This window comes from Diorhabda sublineata, chromosome 5, assembly GCF_026230105.1.
Source record: "Diorhabda sublineata isolate icDioSubl1.1 chromosome 5, icDioSubl1.1, whole genome shotgun sequence".
In the NCBI taxonomy this organism is placed as follows: domain Eukaryota; kingdom Metazoa; phylum Arthropoda; class Insecta; order Coleoptera; family Chrysomelidae; genus Diorhabda; species Diorhabda sublineata.
This window is the reverse complement of record NC_079478.1, coordinates 28,865,670-28,889,251: the sequence shown is the minus strand read 5'-3', so window position 1 is coordinate 28,889,251 and position 23,582 is coordinate 28,865,670. Positions and strand designations below refer to the sequence as shown.

The 23,582-nt window shown below is 32.1% G+C and overlaps 1 protein-coding gene across 1 annotated transcript in view; it reads right to left on the bottom strand.

Annotated features, from left to right (window-relative positions):
* Window positions 1-22,870, bottom strand: part of LOC130443879 (phenoloxidase-activating factor 3-like) — a 34,280-nt gene extending 11,410 nt beyond the window's left edge. The window contains exons 1-3 of the mRNA XM_056778757.1: window positions 22,589-22,870; window positions 6,208-6,364; window positions 3,650-3,867 (exon numbers count right to left, since the gene is read on the bottom strand). Of these exons, the coding sequence (XP_056634735.1) occupies window positions 3,650-3,867; window positions 6,208-6,364; window positions 22,589-22,649 (436 nt within the window). The 5' untranslated portion in view covers window positions 22,650-22,870. The remainder of the gene's footprint in view (window positions 1-3,649; window positions 3,868-6,207; window positions 6,365-22,588) is intronic.
* Between the last annotated feature and the right edge of the window lie 712 nt (window positions 22,871-23,582).

Genomic DNA, 23,582 nt, shown 5'->3' with positions numbered 1-23,582 from the left:
TCAGAAAAAACTAGTTTGTCAAAAAAAGCCCTTGTTGTAAAACCGATTATTAGTAAGGAGCCTACTCAAGCTGCCAAGCTGATCCGATAGACATACAGTCACAAGCTGATGGTGACTATAAATTCATCATGGTGTATCATGTAGAAGAGGTAGCGTACCATTTACCAGATATTCTTACTACATTAGGAGCGCCCAGTATTTTGCAAAGTGATAATGGGTTGGAAGTTGCTAATAAAGTGGTTAAAGAGTCTATGCAATGTGACTAGAATTGAAAATCGTACATGTTAAGTCCCAATACTTCTAATTACAAAGGTCTGTTCAAGTGGCCAACCAAGACGAATAAACGATGCTTTGTGCTTGGCTGGAATCTAACAAGACGACGAAATGGACTAAAGGATTACATTTGATTCAATTCATTAAGAACAGTGCGTATCATCCAGGGATAAGTTATAGACCATTCGAAGCAATGTTTGGCAGTGTAGGTAAAGTCGGATTAAATAGTATTCTTAAAGAGGCGCTAGTTGAACTGTCTACAGAAGAAGAGTTAGAATCTATATTAAATGAAGACGGAAATCAATTGTAAGAGGAGAGAGAAACAGAGTTCAATATTACCAACCACATGATGAAATGAGGGGAAAGAAATAGAAAGCGATGTAAACACTAAATCGTGAAATGAAATACCAAATAAGCTGACGGGAAAACCTGATAAGGAGACCAACAACCAAGGAAATATTGTATTTCCGTCAAATATAACACAACGTGACGAAGCATAGTAATTGCTCTCGATAAAAAGGAACAAGATACTGGAGACCTGAGATAATTAGTTGGACAATCTCTGTAAAAGCCAGCGGATAAAATTTTATTCCTATCGTCACTAAAATATCCTGCTGCTAATACAGATGATAATGTAGCGGTCAAAATTCCCGATGTAGACCGTGACAAAGCCGATTAAAGAAATATTATGGCCGTTATAATTTTCTCAGTAGACGGAAGGAATGTACGTATACTTAAGTTAGGTATTAAGGATGGGATTTTAAATCGGCTTTACGCAAGAAATCAGTATTTGTAATGAAACGTTTACTACTGTTGATATTGTTCTCCAATACAAGGTTACCATCAAAGAATGTGTAAAAAAAGAGTTACATTTAATAGGTGCGAACTTAAAAAGTAAAGCGTCATAATAATAAATTATAATTATGACTCAGTTGTTTTTAAATAATTTATTATATTAGTCTTTGAGGAGTTATACCAAATAGTTGCAAGAATCTCTATTTTCTTTTTGTTTCATGGCTAGTGAGCTTTAACTTCACTTCTTAAAGTTGAATTACTTTATATAACAATCAAAGTAAAAATTTTATCTATAACAATGTATATAGTATTATATATATATATATATATATATATATATATATATATATATATATATATATATATATATATATTTGAGAGTCTTCAATTTCTGAAAATTTCTCGTCGTTTTCTGCTTATGGATTTGTTTATTTTTCTATATTATGGACATGGTAGAGCGAATAATTCCAAAGAGTCTAGTAACATCTCATATCTCCTCTCCTGTTTCTAAGGCGCGTATCAGTAAAACTGTTTTGGTCGTTACGCAGTGATTTTCTTCTACTACCATGTTTACAGTTTGAAAGTTTGTGATCAGTTTAGAATATGATAACGTGTAAATAATATATGACTACTTCTTCTTAATCATGCTTAACAACAGTTTTCACATGTAAGCAATTTGTACACGAAAGAAGAAATTTATTAGAAAGTTCGTAAGCATGATGCCGACCATTTAGTTTATTACTGGCTGGGATAATTAAACAAGAGCTTAGTTTGTACTAATTTTGGGAACTGAGAAGTCACTTTTTAAAATAGAACACTATAAAACCAACATTTGTTACAGCTAATTTATAATGTTAAATTTTCAAATCTTATCTATGATGTTTATGCCATTCTTATCTGGAAGTTTCAGTCACCTGGCAAAACCATAGTCACAGTTAGAATTTCCTAGGGATCTGGGTGAACAACTCAAGCTTCTTTTTATTTACCGTTCACAGAATTTTTTAGGAACCGGAACAGTTGATAATTTGACGGGTCAAGGTCGATGGATGTATTGAAAATTCTCAAATTCTCTCAAATTTTGACGAGCCTTTAGAGATATATGCTATATAGTGTCATCGTTATGGAAGATGAAGAGTTTCCTATTGATTAAATCTGGCCGTTTTTTTATCTCACCTGTTTAAATCGAATCAATTATGTCAGACTTTTATGATTTCTTGATGAATCTCTAGACTTTTACAACGGTTGGTTGACCAGGGCGAGTTTCATCTTTAAGATCGAAGTTTTCGATATGAAATCGCGCTGACACTGATACTTCAACATTTATCATCATAAAAACTATATTACTTGCGTTTCAGTTTCTTCTTCTCAGATATGGTGTTCTGGAATCTCCATTGCCAGAGTAAATGAACGTCCTACAGCATGCCTTAATTGATTAAGCATAACTTGTAGCGTACAATTCAATGCGAACTTATTTTCCTTCAACCAATTATAATCACAGTCTCCTTGCGGAGATGGTACGAGAAACCGCAGCTGTGAAAATTTCTGTAGATGTCTGTCTGAGTCATCTGCGCAAGTTTTTCAGCCATGAATTTTGTCTACGGCCGACCGAACGTTTCCCCTCAATCCAATTCCCTATCAATTCCCTTCTATTACCAGGCGGAGAATCTCATATCGCTCGCCTCTCATTATAGGTCTTAGATACTGCAACTTTCCCTGTAGGACCTCTATGTTTGTCTTATGTTCCGTCCAAAATATCCGGAGCATTCGGCTGTAGGCGTACATTTCGAACGCATCAATTTTCTTCTCTTTGGCCGCATCCAAGGTCCAACTTTCGCATCCGTACAGAAGAACAGGAAAGATGTAACAGCGAAGCATTCTGGTCCGGAGTTCCAGGTTAAGGTTGAGGTTTGCCATAAGTGTCTTCATGCTGTTCAGAGTTTTCCGCGTTTGCTCAATTCTTGATCTGATTTCTAGTTTTGGGTCGCATTTCTGGTTGACGGGCGTGCCCAGGTATCTTAGAGATGACACTTGTTCAATGATCTCTCCATGGAGTCTTAGGGTGGCGTTTCTATGTATTTTTGAGAATACCAATAGTTTGGTCTTGGACTTATTCATATGAAGTTTTAGAGTATTCACTGAGAGTTAAATATTATATGTATATCTCAAAGCCGACAGTACTCAATTTCTGATTATATTATCAACAAACTAAGATAAAGCAATAAAGCCAAGATAAGTAATATTTCGATCACAGAAATGTAAAATAGAAATGAAAGTTGTTATAAGAAAAACTGAAGCAATTATTTTGAATTGAATGCATGTCAAAAATGAACAATATCGACCAAAATAGGGCCAAAATAACGAATAAAAAGAATATATTGGATTTAAAATGCTCTAATCATACTACATGAAATACATATAGCATTAATAAATTCGAAACTGAAAAAGTGTGAATAATTTTAATACAAGTTTATGGGTTCCATGGTATTCCCAAAACCTAATCCATGCACTTAATATATTTAACAAAATGAATTTTGTTTAGAAGATTTCAATAATACTTTTTTAAAAATATAATACCCCTTACTTGTTCTATAGCTTAGTAAAGCCATCCAAGGAAATTCGTTGATTTCTGCATTTTTTCCATTCCTTATACGATCCTTACCCGGATCAAGATAACCACAATTAGTTGGAAGTAACCGTAAATTTCGGTGATTTGACACGTCAGGAGGACTCTCATTTTCTCCTTCTTGTATTATAATTGGACCCTGTGGACAGCAGATGTGAGCCACATTATTACTAAAACTGCAACAGAGATCGTTATTAACGAAAATTTTGATCGCCAAGACATTTCATCAGATTAAATTTGATGTTATCAATTTTAGTTACTAAATTATCACTTGAAAGTTATCAACCAGGAAACGGAGCTTTGTAGGTGTTTGAATTAATAGAGCTATTCCACGGTACAATCTGCACTATTCTACAATATAAGACACATCTATATATTCACTTGTGCTTCTAATAACTGTTTAACAAAAATTTTTCAGTTCTACTACTAGTTTTTTCAACGTTATTTAGGCTACTTTAGGCAAGATACTCTACTGTTATCGTTAGAAACGCGCGAAACTGAGTCACACTGAAATATATTTTTGTAGTTTCTTTTTTGTTATCACCGTTTGCTACAAATTTTCAGTAATAGGATCTCAGAGTATCCTCAAATCACACTAACCCTCCAATGCTAAAGTCTTGGTACAAACTTCCTTTAATCCTTCGCATTTATTGTTTAGATATTAACATTCCTTTTTTTTTATATTAATTAGCTTTAAAAGTAATGTTACGGCTCGGCTTGTATCTTTTACTTGTATGTACTGAGAATACCAAGTTCGACCCGTCTAGATAGTAAGTTTTGAATTGCTTAAATCCTTTTTTGATCTAACGTTTTTTGCACTTATATAAGACAACGAATATAAAATGGTTTGTTTCGGCTCGACTATGTCACTTGAGCTTTTATCTATTAAGATGGATGAAAGACAACAGTCACATGTGAATTTATCTTAAAAGAAAATGCTCAATGGCAAATTCTGAAAAATTATCTTATGATGTTTGAAAACACACATTATCTACGTCTATATCTGGACACAATCAACATTTTGTAGGAACAAAGAACGTTTGGTAGAAAATTTCTACCAAAACATTCGTCAATGCTACGACATAGATAGTGATGTCGCGTTTGAGTGAACATAAACATAAACATTAGATGTTCCAAAGAGCCGTGGTCGTCGTAGGGTAATGGGATGGTACTTTGTCTGCTAACCAAACGGCCCGCGTTCAAACTCTGTTCCGGACTACAACTAAAAGCGCAATGTACGAGGATATATTGAAAAATTCTTAGCCCACTATAGAACCAAACAAAACTTCATTGTCAAAATATTTTATTAATCAACATATTCTCCTCTTAATTGGATACATTTATTACAGCGAACCTGCAACGTCTCTAGACCTTTAGAAAAATGTTTCTTCTTGCTCTGCAAACCAGACCTCCACAGCTTTTATTACCTTCTCGCTGGAAGAAAATCTACGACCTTTTAAACTTTTTTTCAGTTGAGGAAAGAGATGATAGTCGGACGGAGTCAAATCTGGTGAATAAGGGGGCTATTCTAGTAATTCAAACCCTAAAACACGAATTTTTTCCCTTAGAGTGGTCAATAATGTCGAATAGTAATCTCCAGTTATTGTTCTACCCTTATCGAGAAAATCAATCTGATTACTCCAAAAAAGTGAAGCAAGAACTTTTCCAGCAGATTTTTGAACACGAAACTTCTTAGGTCTTAGAGAACCAGAGTGTCACCATTGGTCTAGGCTAACTAGATATCAATACATCCTCGTAAGGACAGTATATTATACCTCAGACAAATAAAACTTTCGAGATGAGCGATAAAAAAAAATCTTCAAAAAGATATAACAATTTCCCGGTACTGAATAATTCTTTATACACCTTGTGTAGTCGAGTAGACACCAGAGTGTTTGGTACCAACCGTAAAAGACGGTGGAGATAGCATAATGGTCGGGGGCTGTATGTTTGATTCTGAAGTTAATGAATTATTCGTACGCAAAGGCCGTATGAGCTCTAAATAGTACAAACACCAATAGAGTGTGCGTTATTGCCTTAATTTGTTTTTGGCTATATCAACATGAACGACATTACTCGACAGATTAATTTGGAGTTGCATGCCAATGTTTTTAACTTGCAATTCATTTTGAAGTTAGATATGGTTATAAAATTTGATAGTTCATAAAATCTTCTTTAAAAAGTTGTAGATCTAACACCTCTTCTCCTTTTCTCTTTCATTTTAGGACCAGTTCCTTTTATCTGACATTTTTTGTACATGACCATACAAGAATAGTTGTTTGATTCTGATGTCATCTATTAATATCTGGACTCCCAGGTGGCTAAATACTTTCCAGTGATAGTATACATACTCACTAAGTAATCACTTTGAGTGAAAACTAGTTTCATAAAATTGAAGAATTGATTGAGAAGAGATTTTCTTCTAGATATTTCATTCTGTCGAGAGTAAGTAAATTCTATTCTATGCATTTGCACATTTGATAGTGTTTTTACGATTTTTTATAATTTATCCTTACCTACAAGAATAACTGTTTAACTGCTGGGTAACATGTTGGGACAATGGCCTATTCAATGATTTTATAGCTTCAATCATTGGTCGACACTGTCGCACTGGAATACAGTCACCTACATCTCCATTTGGTGTTCGGCACCCTTCGTCATCTACTACCCATTCTGCAAAAAGAATTTCACTTAATTTAAGGTTACAGAGATACGACGGATTTTATATATTTATTTTTTAGAAACTACTTATCTATATATATTATATTAAAAACTACTCACGCATTATTTAATGTAGTTTGTGTTTATTTAACTTAACTTTGTCTAAATACAGGGTGCTTCAAAATGAGTATCGGGGTTTTAAAGCTTCATAATAATTATTACCTTGAAATTAAAGTTAAGAATGATGAAAGATGAAAAACAACACAACTAGTTTCACATAAAATTGTTCAACTACGTACTTCGTTCCGTCAGTGGAGCAACGGATCATTTTACTTAACAATGAAATGATTTTTTTCCTACTTACGGCAGAGTAATAGCTGTAGACTATAAAATTAAGCAGTACCAGTTACGGTTGATTTGCCAAATAAATTCCATATGTTAATCTTGTTATATTGATATCATCTCTAAGCCTCAGATGCGAGAGCTATGTCTAATAAGGTAACAAATAACCGCTTGAGATGACATGATTCATAAAATCTTTATCATCATAGAGCAAAATTTTGTTAGCTTTTCAGCTTGTAACAACTGCAAATGATAGCCTAGTTGAGAGTATTTTGAAAAACTCTTCAAACAATTATTACAGGAATTATTTGCCTCTTTGGGACAGCTATCGTATATATAAAAGACTAAAATATATCCCTAATACTAGTATTTTGAAGTTTTTAACCAATGTCTAACCTCTTATTCATAGAAAAAACATCGATAGAATAAAGAGAATAAACAGATCCATGAAAAGCTAAATATTAAACATCAAAGAGACAGGAAAAGAAACATCTGCATACGTAACGAAACTAATTTAAGGAGTATTTCAATATATTCGGCATAGTTAAAGTAAAAAATTTGTAGGACAGATCATGACAAAAATACGATGGATGGAATAAAAATATTAATTCACAAAAGACCGTGGAACTACAAGAGGAAAAGAGAAAGATTGAAAATGTGTTGGTCAGACGATTTGAAAAAACTCGCTGAATAAAAATAAAATAGGAAAAGATAGAAAAGTAAGGAAAAAGGAAGAGTGGGCCTATAGATCTAGAACGGATACTTCAACATCTGAGTATCATTTGATTCGGTTTTTACATTACGTTCCAGATGGAAAGGTTAATATATACAGAATAGACAATCAATATCATGTCATTAAGTTTGTTGTTGATATCTCAAAGACAATAAAGATAGATATGAACTTGAATAACTATTTAGTATGTTAATTAAAATTGAGTAATAACTGGAAAAAACGTTTTAGAAAATCCCATAATAGTGACAGGAAATAAAGAGGAAAACAATTGAAGAGGGAAAAACGAAGATGATATTGAATATGAATGTTATAATTATTTGATTTTGTAGTATATATAGAATATATAAACGAAGTATTTATCAGTAGTGAATAAAACTGCGATAAACACATAATTGTAGAATTGTGAACGAAATTCTGGTTAAAAATTGAAAAAAAAAATATATTTTTCTGATCAGTCTCTGAAGAACGATTATCTGTCTCCAAATTTGAAGTTATTATTTTGAGGAATATGTTTCCAGTTAATGGAAACATTAACCAAAGATATTGAATTATACATGAAAATTCTGACCAATCCTTAGGATAATTGTATTTTTTAAGACGATGTAATAAACTGATATATTTTGCATTTCACGCCGTATTTTGGTAAAATTCTGGTATTTGCTAAAATTTCCAACGGTAAATTACAAACTAAAGGAGGGAAAATTACTCAAAATATATCATACATATATATAAAAAGAGATTATATAATTTACTATAAAATACTGTCTACTACAATAAGATAATATTAGTAATTTTAGATGCTGATAAGAGTCATTTTGTAAAGTAGCCAAAATCCGTCTAATGGTGGGTATTCACTTATAACCAAACATTCCAAACGAACCAAACATACCGCGGGCGCATTCATTTAGTCCGTACGTTGCGCTGAATAGAACATAACGCACAAAATATTTACTTATGAAGAATTTATTCGTTCGCCGGTGTTAATATACGTTAATTTTGAACGTTCATTGCGTTTCTGGTGCTCTTGTATAAATATATTTCAAGTTCGTTGTTTCTAAATTTCAAATAAATATTATAAACAACTGTAAGAGTTCCCAGGGGCTAAAAAGCGCAGTGTAATGGCCAGACCATCTTGTACAGGAATTTCCTTTCAAAATACGGTATCTTTCTTAGTTATTCTACAACCTACTAAACATTGTAGAATCTCGAAGTCTTCTTCTTCTTTTGCAGCCACCCTTTTGAAAATGTTTCATATGCATATAATTAGACCACTAAATCTAAATCTAACTTGCTCATATTTTTGTTATGAGTGTGCGGCGTGTTTTGTTGTAAGTCGATACGCACCTTAACAAATTTTAACTTCTAACAAATTAATACCTTGGTATACAAATAACTATTTATTACTTATCAATATTAGCATGCAATTATTGACAAAACTAGTTTTAATGGTAATTAGAAATAACTACTCGTAAATTGTATTTGATTGAATCCAGCTAGTTACAATTGAAGCATATAGAATAAGCAACGTTTTGAATACTATTATTAATGAAAATATATTATTCTCAAATCTTTGAAATTTAAATTATGTGCAACGTCACCAAATGTATGAGACAATTTAGTAATGACCTTGGGCATTTACTTATATCGTTAAGACGAAACCTTCTAGCATTTAATTATAATATTTATGGTTATTCCTATTCTAGAAGAGTTTCAAGAATCGTTTGCAGTAAGGAGAAATAATGATTGTACTAAATCATCTAAATATAAGAGGACGGTTTGACGATGGAGGAAGTTATTTTATTGTAAAATAAATATTTTATTTTTTAACAGAATTTCCTTTTCCTTATCAATAAGACGTAGAGTTCATTGCTTCGGTTGTATTTCTATTTCTGGTGTATTATATTGTATAATTAAATTCTTACTTGAGTAAAAATAAGGTTAAACTAAAAAACAAACAGTTTTCTTCAGCCCCATTTCATTGTTTTTAAAATTTTTTTGTCCACAATTCGCTATGGTTATAAAGAGATGAAATGATTTGAAGATTTATAGAACAACTGCCTGAAATTTGAGTTTTTTTGTCGTGAACAATGTTTGTTAGAGAGGAAGTATAGAATTTGAATTTTTCGCATTCATATTATATTTGGCGCAATACAAACAATAAATAAAGCAGTTGAAAATTATCACATCATTGCTTTAAATCCACCAAACAGAGTTCATTATTTACATTACCATTATTTATTATAATTTTATATTGTATGTTTTGAATCACTACCGCACTTAAAGTAGGTGAAATATTTGCGTCGTTTTGCTTTTAAAGTAGAAGAAGGTCTAATTTGGACCAATTTTATAATATTTACTACATAAAAGCACTAAACAAGTATCAATAAAAATTAAATAGTAGAAAACAAACTCACTAAGTGTACCTTCAAAATAATACCATTTATTAAAATTCAAATTCCATTTATAATAGTACGAAATAAATTCAAAACAATCATGCTATCGTTCCAATATAGGAAACTGGTTCCATTATTTGAACCGCTAGCTTCCTAAATTGAACCATTAGCTTTCTTAACGACAATCACAACAATAGAAACTTTTAACTGCAGCACTAACTTCAGCACTCCGATTATGTATCCAAGTGCATACATTGTATCATAATTATCTTCTTTCTTGGCACCTATTTTTTTTACAGTTTTTCGGTTATTCTGTCTAAATGTGCTTTATAAAGGCTACTAGTTATTTCCACTACCTTCTGGCGGATTTGGATTTTTTTTGCTCGTGGGGATATTTCTTCGAGAACTCTCCTAAATCGTTTATTTTCGTTGTCACTTCTATCTCCATCATCATTATTGCTAGAAGTTGTAACAGAGGTTGCAGGTTGCAAAACATCAGCTGGTATAAATTGGTCATCTGTGAATAAAAACCTATTTACTGGCTAAATTCCGGAAGCACGGAAGGCACTGCAATTCTCACAGTGGCCGCTCTGCCATATGCCTCATTAAGTACTTTTGACATTTGCCTTATATATATTTTCTCCCCTTTATATAAGCGAAGAAACGTTTCTTGAGCTTGTGTAGATTGAGTCTGCAAAAAATGCTATATCCAATGGCTGTAAACGGTGGGTGATATGGCCTGGCAATTGGAGTATGACGTTTCCATTTTTTCTAGCTAACTCACAAGCTTGCAAATTTTTTCTGTGTGTTGTATGGCCATTAAGAAGTAGGAGAACTTTATTGTGTAAATTCCAGTTGATATGTTTTTGAAACTGCATCAGCCATTCAACAAAGAGATCTAAGTTAATATACCCACGACGAGTTCAAACTATCTGTATATATGGCAAAACACTTACAGTAAATAAATGAAAATTTCTACGTTTGGGTTTTCACGTACGATCTTTTTAACTAAAACATTTTCAAAGTTGACCGACTTCCAGTTCTACCGGTAGTGGACTGTAACTTTGTTATTTTAGACAGAACATTAAATGTATTAATACATTTTTGAAATCTACGTAAACTTTCTTCGAAAAATGCATACTTTTTGAGTTATTAATTTTTTGTAAAATATTTGACCGTTGCAGACCCTTATAAATTATTTTTTATTTTATTTTTTATTTTATTTAGACTCAAGCACTAAGAAATAAAAAAGGTTATATAAATTTGCTTTTAATACATGGTGAATGGACAAAGTTGTTACAAGAACATGTACTTTATTTGCTGCAAGATATCCTGATAGACCACGACCAAACACGCATACTGTTAAAAGAATCCTCAACAATTTGAAGCTTTTCGGTTCATTTTAAGCAAAATGTTGTTGCCTATTTTACTGCTTATCCAGAAGCCGAAAGAGATCTTAGAGTAAGTAAATCGTCGGTTCACCGTATTTTATAAAAATATAAAATGCATCCCTATTCTTACAATTTGTGTCAAAATTTGAAACTGCCGATTTCATTAAACGAGTAGAGTTTGATGAATTTTTAATAATAAAATTCCAGGAAGACGAAGATTTTTTAAAAAGTATAATTTGGTGCGACGAATCAAAATTAACGAAAAATGGATTATTTAATAGTCACAATTCCCATTATTGGAGTTAAGGTAATCTTCATTTAACCAAAAAAACGTGCTTTTAAAGATCAGTGGCAGTTCATTGACTTTTGTGTTATTAGAAATAATCAAACAATAACACTTCATTTTTACGATGGGAATTTGAATGTTTAGGAAACACAATCAATTAATTTATTCTTGATTAATAATGTAAAAAACAGTTTTTGTATTTTTTTTAATGTTTTTTGTTGTTTTATTTTTAGGTGAAATATCATGATATTTGAAAAAATTTAAAATAAAATTATTTAGACCGCTTGCCACCAGACGAATTAAACAAACTTTCTTTATTCATGACGGTGCTTCTGCTCACAATTGAATCGTCATAAATATATTTTTAGAAGAGCGATTTGAAGACAAGTGGTTAGCAAATAATGGTGCTTTTCAGTGGCCCCTTCGTTCTCCCGATATGATGCCTTTAGATTTTTTTATATGGGGTAACATAAAACAAGAGGTTTACTCACAAACCTTAATAACTAGAGAAGATTGTGACTTAAGAATTCGAAATTCCTTCAGTTCCCTTTCTAAGATAATAATGGCGTACTGAGAAGGGTTGAAAAATGTATTGAAGTTCAAGGGAGCAATTTTGAACATTTACTTTAAAATATCAGACTATTTTCCTTTGGCTTTTAATTTTCCATGAATTTTCTTAGCATATCTTGTCACAAATAGTTTAATTCGAATAACTTTTGCTTAAAATGAACCTAAAAACTCCAAATTGTTAAGTATTATTTCAACAATGTGCGATTTCGATCGTGGTCTGGATATCTTACTACAAAGAAAGCATATGTTCTTGTAACAACTTTTAATCCAGTCAAAATAGACAAAAATAAGTCATAACTTAGCTAAAATTCGTATAGAGCTGAAAATTGAGAGAGACGTTAAATACATCATTATAAATGAAATGTCAAAAGTCCCCTTCGATCCTACTTCTGCAAAAAAATGTATTCAACGTCAAAAGTACAAAATTAAGGTTTTTTCCATTTTTCTCGAAAACTGTAAGTATTATCGTGAAAGTAAGTCAGACAAAAGTTGTAGATCATACAATTTTCTACAAAAATGGTCCGTCACTTTTTCTCTTATGACTCACCATTCGTGAGATATCGCGGTTTCAATTATTAGAAAATTCATATTTAACATAATATGCACTAAAATGCAGCCTGTATACGTCACCGGACGTTAAACATAAATGAAAATAAGAAACTATTGGTTTGTGTTACTTACACACTAAAACTTATATACATCATATGAAGATTTTAAAATATACGACTATACTGTTAGTCCCTAATTCCCTTCGTCGGTAACCTTGAGTAACATCTGATAGCTACAAATGGAATTCGTTTTCTTCTTTTAATATATGGTGCTCCAAAAAAAATTGATTCCATAGACAAATATAGATATTTAGAGTTTGTAAAATCTGCATGGAACAATAAAACAGTACAGTTGTCTTGTCTGCCCTTAACATCTGCTTCTGCCTTTCAACACTTGTATCGTTTTGTATTATCAAGCTCAAGTGTGGCTATAGACAATGGGGTTGGAAATAAACAGATAATTATTTGAAGCCAATTCAAACTTTACACCCGCCTGCTCCAGATAAACTATTCAATACTATTTTTTGTAAATGCAAGACGGATTGTAGTAAAAATTGTGAATGTCAAAAAGTGGGATTATTTTGTTCGCCAGTATGCATCAATTGTCAGTGTCAGACTTGCTCCAATATTGAAACAAATACAACAGATGATGATATTTATGATATTAATGAAGAGACTATTGATGCATCCCTTTTCTTAGAACAGTGAACAGAAATTCTGCAAAAAGAAGAGAATGAAGACGAAGAAATAATTGTCGAAGTAGAATTAGACAATCATCTTATATAATTACATGTAGAAAAAAACAACCTATTCCACTTTAATCATTAGCAGTATTACTATTCTTTCAATTAATAGGATGCGATCTGATCAAACTTTCTTTATTACAATAGATCGTGGAGTATACCTACTGGGGAAACCACGTTAAAAAAATGCGCCAAGTACATTACTTCATAGGTGGTGCGGAAATGTGTGCATATTATGTGAAATATGAATTTTCTAATGATTAAAACCGCGATAGCTGACGAATGGTCGTAAGAGAAAAAGTGACTGGACCATTTTTGTAGAGAATTGTATGATCTACAACTTTTGTCTGACCTACTTTCACGATAATACTTACTGTTTTCGAGAAAAATGGAAAAAACCTTAATTTTGTACTTTTGACCTTGAATAAAATTTTTTGCAAAAGTAGGATCGAAGGAGACTTTTGACATTTCATTTATAATGATGTATTTAACGTCTCTGTCAATTTTCAGCTATATGCGAATTTTGCCTAAGTCAAATGTCTATTTGGACTGGACTATTTACCATGTATTAAAAGCAAATTTACATAATCTTTTTTATTTCTTACTGTTTGTATCAACGAGTCAAAATAAAATAAAAGATAATTTATAAGGGTCTGCAACGGTCAAATTTTTTACAAAAAGTAGGCATTTTTTGAAAAAAGTTTTTATACAAAAGTATATTGAAATTTTACGTAGATTTCAAAAATGTATTAATATATACTGTGTTCTATCTAAAATAACAAAGTTACAGCCGACTACCGGTAGAACTGGAAATCGGTCAACTTTGAAAATGTTTTAGATAAAAAGATCGTACGCTAAAACCCAAACGTAGAAATTTTGTTTTGCCATATATACAGATAGTATGAACTCGTCGTGGGACACCCTCTATCCTGTGTCCAAAATCGTGACAATACTGGCGGGAGGTGCTCCGATTTCAAGGTAACGATGAAATGTTCCTTCCTACCTGGTCCTTCCCTTTACAAGACTTTTTTGCAAAGTGGTAAAACCAGATTCGTTCACATTAAATATAGTATCGACAGTAGATTTATACTTATCGACAATTCGTTCTAAAAGATCGAAAAAATTGTTAACATCTTCTTTATTAAAGCCTCTGGCTCTCGCCTTTGAGGTTCCTTCGGGTTTCCGTAGAGAGAGATGGGGATTTCGTTCCAAAAATGAGTAAGATTTTTTACCAGCAATTTTTTTCTGTATGGAAACAATGAGATAAGGCATAGTTTTCTGACATCCTTAATTAAACCAAAATAGCATTCTTCAAAGTGAACGATGTGCTCATAAATTATTCTTTCTATATTTGTAGAAAATACCGATGTTCTACCAAATACTTTAACATTATTGCGAACGGAGACTTCTCATCAACATGCCTCTTGAAAGTCACCTTTTGAACCCCATTCATATGACTACATATACTATTCACTCAACTACAAACTCGGTTTTTTATTTGTATTTCGTCGTAAAAGATAACATTTAGTTAACAATCGAAATTTTTTCATTCCATATGTACCCAATAACAAAAGCATATTATATGGGCATTTACACTAATCTATTTGTCAAATTTATGTGAAATTTTGACAGATTTTGATCAGAAACATGACAGGAATTAATAAAAGAATCACCGTAACGAATTGTCAACCTCTAAAAATTCTTCTCCGTTAAACCAAAGTAATTCAATATCCATAATAAAATAAAGATAGTCACAAAAAATATACATAGATGTTTGATATAAATATTCAAGTAGCACTACTTGTTTCGCAAATAATCTTAATAATGATCACTAAATCGTCTTCTCATTTCCATTTCTGGATCTAGAAATACATCAGATGCCAATGCTAATCGGCCTGTTATTAGTTTTTCAGACTTCAGGTAGGGAGCCCTTTAAAAAATACGTTTACGCGTTTGGATTTCTCATACTTGAAATATACTGAAAAATATCATCAGAATTTGTAAACTAGTTAATGAAACCTAGGTTACTACATATTCAAAGTAACGCATGCAAGTGTTAACAAGACACTTACCATCCAAATTATCCGGTAAATAGAATGGATTTGGTACAGGACCAGTATCTAAAGAAGTAACGGGAATGGATTCATTGTCAAGATATTTTTGAATGTTAATGTTAAATTTTTTCAACTATTATCAATTTGTTTGCAGTTATTCAAATTCAATCATATTTCAATTCATCTGCGAAAGTTCATATTCCCACAAGATTTGCAATAAATTGGCATTCTGGGCATCAACATTTATTGTAAGGACACTAATACGCTTAAAATATCAGAGGATCATTTTGTAACGAGGTTATAAAAGTATTCAAGATTTATTTTCGAACGCATCACTGATAAATGGAATTTCTTGGGTTAATCGCCGGTATGGATAATTTTTATAATAATGATTTTTTGTCTTGTAAAATGTAAAGTTTAATGTGAGACGTTTTTGGATATAAGTGCTTAGCATTTTGAGATCCCGGTTGATATTCATTCCTTTTCGACCTCATATACTGTTCATTCATTTCGTGAAAGACCCACAAAACCAGAAAAAATAGCATCTTTTCTCCCTGAACTCCAACTAAAATTACAAAAATTTTAAATCATCACCATCAAAACATGTCACTTGCCGCGGTTGTAGTTTATTTTCGTAGGTTTCTTCCATTGACACTGAGTAGGCAACTGGCACAGATGGTTTTAAATTTCCATTACGAAATAACACAGCTTTTAACAATATTTCGATGAGACCATGAACAAGTGTCATTCACTAGGAAAATGGTATCAAGATCCTGCGTCAAACCAAAGACGGGAACCAAGAAGTTCTGACTATTACTTTTACAACCTCAAATCATGTACGAAATCATTCATTAAAATAGATGATGATTTCTAGCGATATCATTGAAAATGTAAGAGCAATAATTCTCCTGTTCCTATTTTCCACTGAAAAATGACACAAAACTGCTGCCTAGTACTCCCAGTTTGTCTTGATATCCGATAACAACACCAAATTACATGAATTGAGCTGTTCACTTTTTGAGAAGAAGGTCTGGCTTATAACTTCACCATTAATTCTCCACAATATAACCAATTTTTTCCATGAGAAATTTTACCATTGTCATATTTATCAATTTATCTCAACTATACGCAATCATTCTTTCACAAACTCAAATGCAGAGACTAAATGATCGATTCTGTAAAATCTGGACGCATCTAAATTAGCATTATAAAAACTGTTTGAATAGTGTTATAAAAATTGTATAACAGTGTCGTGTGAAAATGTGGAGAATGTGAATACTTCCAATGTCGGTCGTGAGAAAATATACATATGTCGGAATGAGTCAGACAGCGCTTTCGAAAAATCGGTATACGTCTCCGGCTACGCTCATAAGTCTGACAGCGCTGTCGAAAAAAAAATACGAAGCATGTTCGTGTTTCAGACAAGTTCACGCTTCAAGAAAGCGTGTTATGTGTGCGGGAGTATATTAATGGTAATTTTGGGGAAGTGATAGGCAGACGAAGATTCGTTGAATGGCGTGCACGGTCATGTGACCTGAGACCTTGTGATTTTTTCCCGTGGAGCCTTCTCAAGGACCGCATTTTGCAAGAGGACCAAGCACCCTTTCCGATCTCCGAACTGGGATTGAAGAAGAATTTGAAACTCCTCGCCGACTGATTGACATGATCCATCGAACATGTCCCTTCATTGAGAAACACTCTTTCGAATTCCTTGATATAATTTTCTTTACCTTATTACTTCTTAGACCTTTTTAAACATTTCTTGTGATAATTTGTTTAGATTTAAGGTCTATTTTCTATGAAAATCAGTTCAACATATCGTGTAAAGATTGACGTTCCAACCTACTTCGGTTTTGATCAAAATATGACTTGGCCCTGACAATTATATTAGTCAATAGATCATCTCCATCAAGTATATCGAAATGAAAATAATAAAGAAAAAATGTTTTGATAAGTAAAATTTTTTCTCAGTTCTCACACCTTCAAAATATGTTGCAGTCATTAATCAACTTGCAATAAAATTCATAAAATAGGACTATAAATTTTACTGAAATTGTTTAGGTGTTCTTATCATTTATTATTTTTATTATTTTTTTCGTGTATTTGATTTCGTTTTAAGAAAGTTTGAATCTTTATAACTGAATGTATGTTTTTTTAATATTTGACGGATCATTAATTCAGTTTTATTTCCTTTTTATCGTATTGATGACCTTATGGCTTCTTTTCTACATACTGAGATGTCTGCCCTATATATACGTTCTTTATGGCTTATATATTGAAATAATTCGATAGTTGTTGACTTCGAAAGTCCTTGTACATATGGCAAGGGAAAATGACTTATGTTTTAATTAAAGAGTGATTTAAGAAAAAAATAAGTTAATTTTAAAATTTCCTATTTTATTCAAGTTATTAATATCATATTTAATGTTGAGTGCATGAATTTCTTGATGTTGACTAATTCGATAGGAGACATCTTTTATTTTGAGACGAACAATTTCAGAAGTAATCATAATATCTAGTTCCATAGCAAATTATCACTTAGAATGTTTATTGTTGCTAAATACGTAAAGTGAAAGTATCTCTCTGATCATAGAAAATATTTTAATTAACTACGGTTCCGGTTAACCTTACAGCAGACAAGACTGTCGTGTCGTTAATACATTTTTCAGATTTATGCCCGATTATACCTGACTCCTTAGCTAAATTTTAGAATGTGTGAAAGACAGGCAAAAATTAGTCAATGCATTTACAACACATCCTTAATTAAAAAATATTGTATACTCATAAGAACGGTCTGTGATTCTGAATTTGGATATATTTGTAATTTCCGCATGAACATTGTTTCAATTCAAGGCATCACAAGCGTAAAATTATTTAATAGTTGTAAAAGTTATTCGTTCCTCGAGTAATTCTATTGGTTAATATTGAAAATAATCTCAAGACTATAGAGAGCGAGGTTTGAGAGCTTCTTAAAGTGGACCTGAAATGCTAATAGAAAGAGAAAAAACATCGTTATGCACAACCCTATCTCTCTCTAGACTATACTGATTCTGATTTCTATGGCGTTGAAGTTTGTTGTAGGAATTTAGACTTTTACAGAACTATTATTCTAAGTTAAGGATTTCAAAGCGAACCGTCAAAATGTGCAATTGATTTACAAGAAAATGGATATTACGTTTTTTTTTTCTCGAAGAGTTTTCGCATTACTCAATTTCGAATCGCTTATGTTTTGAAAAAAGGTGTTCAAGAGAATTACTAAATAAAAATTCCGCATCAAACTTGTGCCGATTCCTGGTTCCCCTCTTACTCTATTATGCTCCTTTTGGAATTTCTGAAACATCAATGTATTCACATCGATTTGATTGGTTCAATTCCAATTACACGCTCTTTTGGATATTGCTCAACTGTCATCGATCATTTTACTCGATGTCCTGAGATTAATAATTTAAAAAACGTTATTGTAGATATTGTAAATCTTGCAATTTTGTATTATTGAATCTCTCCGTTCGAATTTTCACAAAACCCTGAACACTTCAGCAAAATCTCTTCATGTAGCCGATGATTTGCTATTTCCAAACCTTGGAACAAAAATCTCAAGCTTATGAGACTTGCTTACGTCTAATTCCAACATCATTATATTCTCAACTTGGTGTTTAGGTTTTCATGGCGCTCTCGAAATGATTTTTTGAGGGATGTAGCATATTTTTTATATTTCATCAAAATCCGATTTTCATTCCGTCGCGCCCTGATGTCATACAATTCCACACGTCACTTTGATTTTTAATTTGATACAATACGAAATTAATGTTATTTTTTGAAAATAATTTCAGAAAAACAGACAACGAAACCAATACACAACGTACTAAAAATAGACTTTACTTTGATCATTCAAATATTGAATACTTTATTAACAATGGGACGTAAATTGAGATTCAAAATGAAACACGTGAACTCGTTACAACTATTGTTTACTTTCGTAAACGGTAAACGGGTATTTTACATGAATTCAACGAATTATTTCTAAATGGAATTTCCAAGTAAGTAACCTGTATTTGTAACCTGCTATTAATTATAAATGTGGCGAACCGTGCTATTTAATCCGTAAATATCAAATTATTGAATATAATGTCACAAAAGTATAGAATTACAGGTGGGTTACACTGAAGTACCAATTTTTATAAAAGAATATTGATTAAAACATGAAGTAAATTATTTTATTTAAAACAAATAGAAGAGTAACATAGAAGAATTTCTATTATTAGTGGCTATCTCAACGTCAGGAATTAGTAAATGTTATAATTTTTTAAAGAACATGTCACATGGTATTAAATTTCATAAGAAAAGTAAATGAGTGACCTATTTCCTTTAGAACTGACACAAATAAAACATAAAGGTGGATAGTGTTCATAGAGTACCGGCAAGCTTAAGGCAGCGTAGAAAAAGTTACCTTCATGAAGTATTCTTGGTGTGCCAGACCCTATACAACACCAAGTTGAAGGTAGCCGGCACAACATCACGCCGATGTGCTCTTTCTTGTATTCTGTTTAACCTCACCTCGAAAATAATATTTAGGAGGCTGGAGACTAACCCGGGAAGAACCCTACTCGACCGATTAAGACCGAAGGTGGCCTACGCTGGCGATGTTGTCCTGATAAGAAGGGAATTAGAGCTTAGATAGGACTTCCGGTCATACAATGAAAAATACAATCGAGCAGGGTCAGTTCGAACGAAGCTAGAACGAAGTACATGGTCATGTCTCGCAGCCGAGACTCCTCAGACATGACAGCTTTTACGCTAGATAACTACACCTTCGAGCATGTTAATAACTTCAAATACCTCTCTCATAACTGAAAACCATAAGACTGCACTGGAGATACAGAAGAGATTGAAAGATGGAAACATGTTTATCATGGAGAAATAACAGAAAATTATTCTATCACAGTAATTTTTATCCTCAGTACGTCGGGTTTACAAATTACCATTGTGGTTAAGTAACATTTTCTCTCAGTTTTCTTTTTCAATGTTGCTTGCATCAAGTAGGTAATGAAAAAAAATTAAGAGGATGTTAATAAATATATAGTTAAATAAATAGATAGTTAGAGAGAACTGAGTATTTAAGAAAATTGTGCCTAATTTATCCATATATACAAATCGTCTAATATTCAAATACTTCTTCTTTTCTCCTTCTATCTCTCCAGGTGTCTAAGAAGGATTCCGGCTCCTTTTTTTCCTAATGTTTCTATTCTTTCCTGTATACTGCTAATCTAATTTTAATTATTTTATTTTGTTTATCATATCCTATCCCTTTTATTTGACCTATTAACTTTCTTCTCGGTTTACCACTTTTCTTGTAAGTCCGTTTGTTTTCATTTTGGGGATATTTCCGTATAATTTCTTTCTTATATATTTTTATTATTGTGTATCAGCTTTTGCTTCAATATTTGTAGTATGAAGTACTTTCATATCGAAATATAAGGTACAGTGGGCCTATAATCATATTTTGAATTTACAATCTCTAGTTTTAGACCGGGAGCTGGATGGAGTTGAGTGTGCAAAATGTGAGGACCGCATTCAGTGTATGGTTTTGAACTCAGAAAAGCATGCAGATTATGATTCTGGATGTTGCCAGGAGCCATATTGGTCAATTTTTTTTTACACCCCACCCCCTTAGACATCTAGTAAATGGACTAAACACATACTTTGATATCATTATAACGATTGTTGAAGAAACAACAGGAAAATGAAAAATAAAAATAATTATTATTGATAGAAAAATTTTTTTAATTCAATTTAATTTTCATATATTATAAATAAAAAAATGAAAATTATCAATCTTTTTTATTCTGACAATCGTTATTTATACATTTGCATAGAGAAATACAATAAATATGTAATTTTTTACAAGAGCAAGCCATTGTTTTAAAATTGGATGCACATTTATACGGTTGAATCAACAATTCCGGCAGTGGTTGCTTGGTCATTTGTCGTGGGTACAATTGTTCGCAAGTGCTAATTTTTGAGAAAATATCATCTTTTTTTTCGGGCAGTATTTAAAATTTGTTCGCTGCTGAAGTTTCAGAACATAAAAAAAGAGTTTTGTTCTTATTTTTTGTTTGTTTATCACATAATAAACATGTCTGTTTCGTATCTAGTTTTAATTCACTTCTTGATGACCGACGAACATATTTGCTTCTGTAGAGGGGGTGGAAGTAGAGGCATTCTCCTGCTTTAGTAATGCTAATTCTCGACGCCTTATTTACTCTTCAGTAATATAAGTTGCAATACAAGCTCGATGCCAGGAACAATTGTGTGCAGTAAAGTCTGTATCACTTTCCATTTTCTTACTAATATCATCTTTTCTGCGATCCGCTGCTTTTTTAATACTAATAAACGTTTGTGGTTTTGGATTCTTCACTAAATAACCCGTTTCATCACAAAACAAACACTACAATTCATTTATCTTTCGCTTCTTGAGATTTATCACTTGTAGTGACATTGTCTACGCTTTTATTTAAATAAATAACACTAATAAAACAGTAGATTACGAAAAAACTTAAATGTTATTACTTAAATACGCAAAAATATGGGCTACAAATTCTTTTCTACTGACTACTCCAAGCGCTATGACTCAGCAACGTGCCGAGCAGGGAGAAGGGAAACGGACCAGCACATCTGCCGGCAACATGTGATTTTCTATTATTTAGGGTCTCAGGTAAAAGAATTTGAGCATAGTTGCCCCGGTCCTCACATTTTGCATACTCAACTCCATCCAGCGCCTGGACTATTTGACTTCTTTATTTATTATTTAATATCCCTAGTTGGAACAACATCCCAACTAGGGATATTGAAAGTAGACTTTACTTAGACTATAGTGTATATTCATCTAATAATAACAATTTGCAAATACTATGAAATCAGCAACGATGACCATAATTTATAAAATAACCAGTTTTGTTTTGTTATGATTTGGTTATATTATGTGCGAATATAAATAAGTGCTAAAATGGTCTACTACCTACTATTTCAAAAAAAACCATTGATGGAGTTATATGATAAATGATACATAGTAGGAATAATTCAATAATCAGAACATAACTATTCATACGAGAAATCTAAGCTATTAAATATATTTTTATATTGGCCATTAAGCATAATTGTACAAAACAGGCTACTAACCTTGACATCGACCAACAATTAAAAAATTAACACAGAATAATATTCTAAGAACTAAACACATTTGAATTGGAGTTTTAACACAAACTGAAAATCAACCGAACGATGTTATCCACTACGGAGATACTGTTGAGACAACTTGTGCTTGGTGAACTTGACGTTCAAGTCTCCATTAGCACACAGACAAGTTTTCGTGATTATGTTGATGATGGGAATCGTCAAAATGATACGCAATAGTGTGGTAGATAATTAACTATATTTTGTAAGATTTACGAGTTAGAAATTACGTGGTAATATAACAGATGGAAGATCAACACCAACATATTTTTATGATAGATATAGCATATTTCGACTTCGTTTGGAATAACATAAAAATGCTACGTATATAATAAGAAAGATTTTCAATATTTTTGGGCTAATCACGAAAATGAAGTTGTTTCATATTTTGTCAAATTTTAAGACCCATGTGTAACCGGAAAATATCAACCGATTTTTTTATCGCAAAATGTTCGTGCCACTTCTAAATAAAAAATGTTTCTTCTCGGTCCACCTTGGTGGAGACTCACTGATACCTGAAAGATCCATTGATTCATTGATCATCTGATCAAAACAGAAAGAAATATTAAAAATCATCATGTAAAGCCGTGGAAAACAAATACATCATATTAAATACTTAGAAATGAAACCAGCTTACTACAACATAAAATAAATCAAAAACTGTATAAACTTAATTGTAATATATTATTATGCACTTTTTCTCTTGTCCTTGTCCTCCCACTTTCCTTGACTCTCCTTTCTGTTCGTTAGATTTTAGGGGCGAGCAAAAGGAAGTGAGGATTAATATAAAATGAATAACGCAGTGAACCCGATGAGTAGAAAATTGAATATAGGATTGCTCCAGCAGACTGACTGTAACTACTTGATCATGCGAGATATTAAAATAGCGTTTCAACAGTCTCAAGCTCAAGTAATGAACAAAAAGTTTACGTTTCAGCAA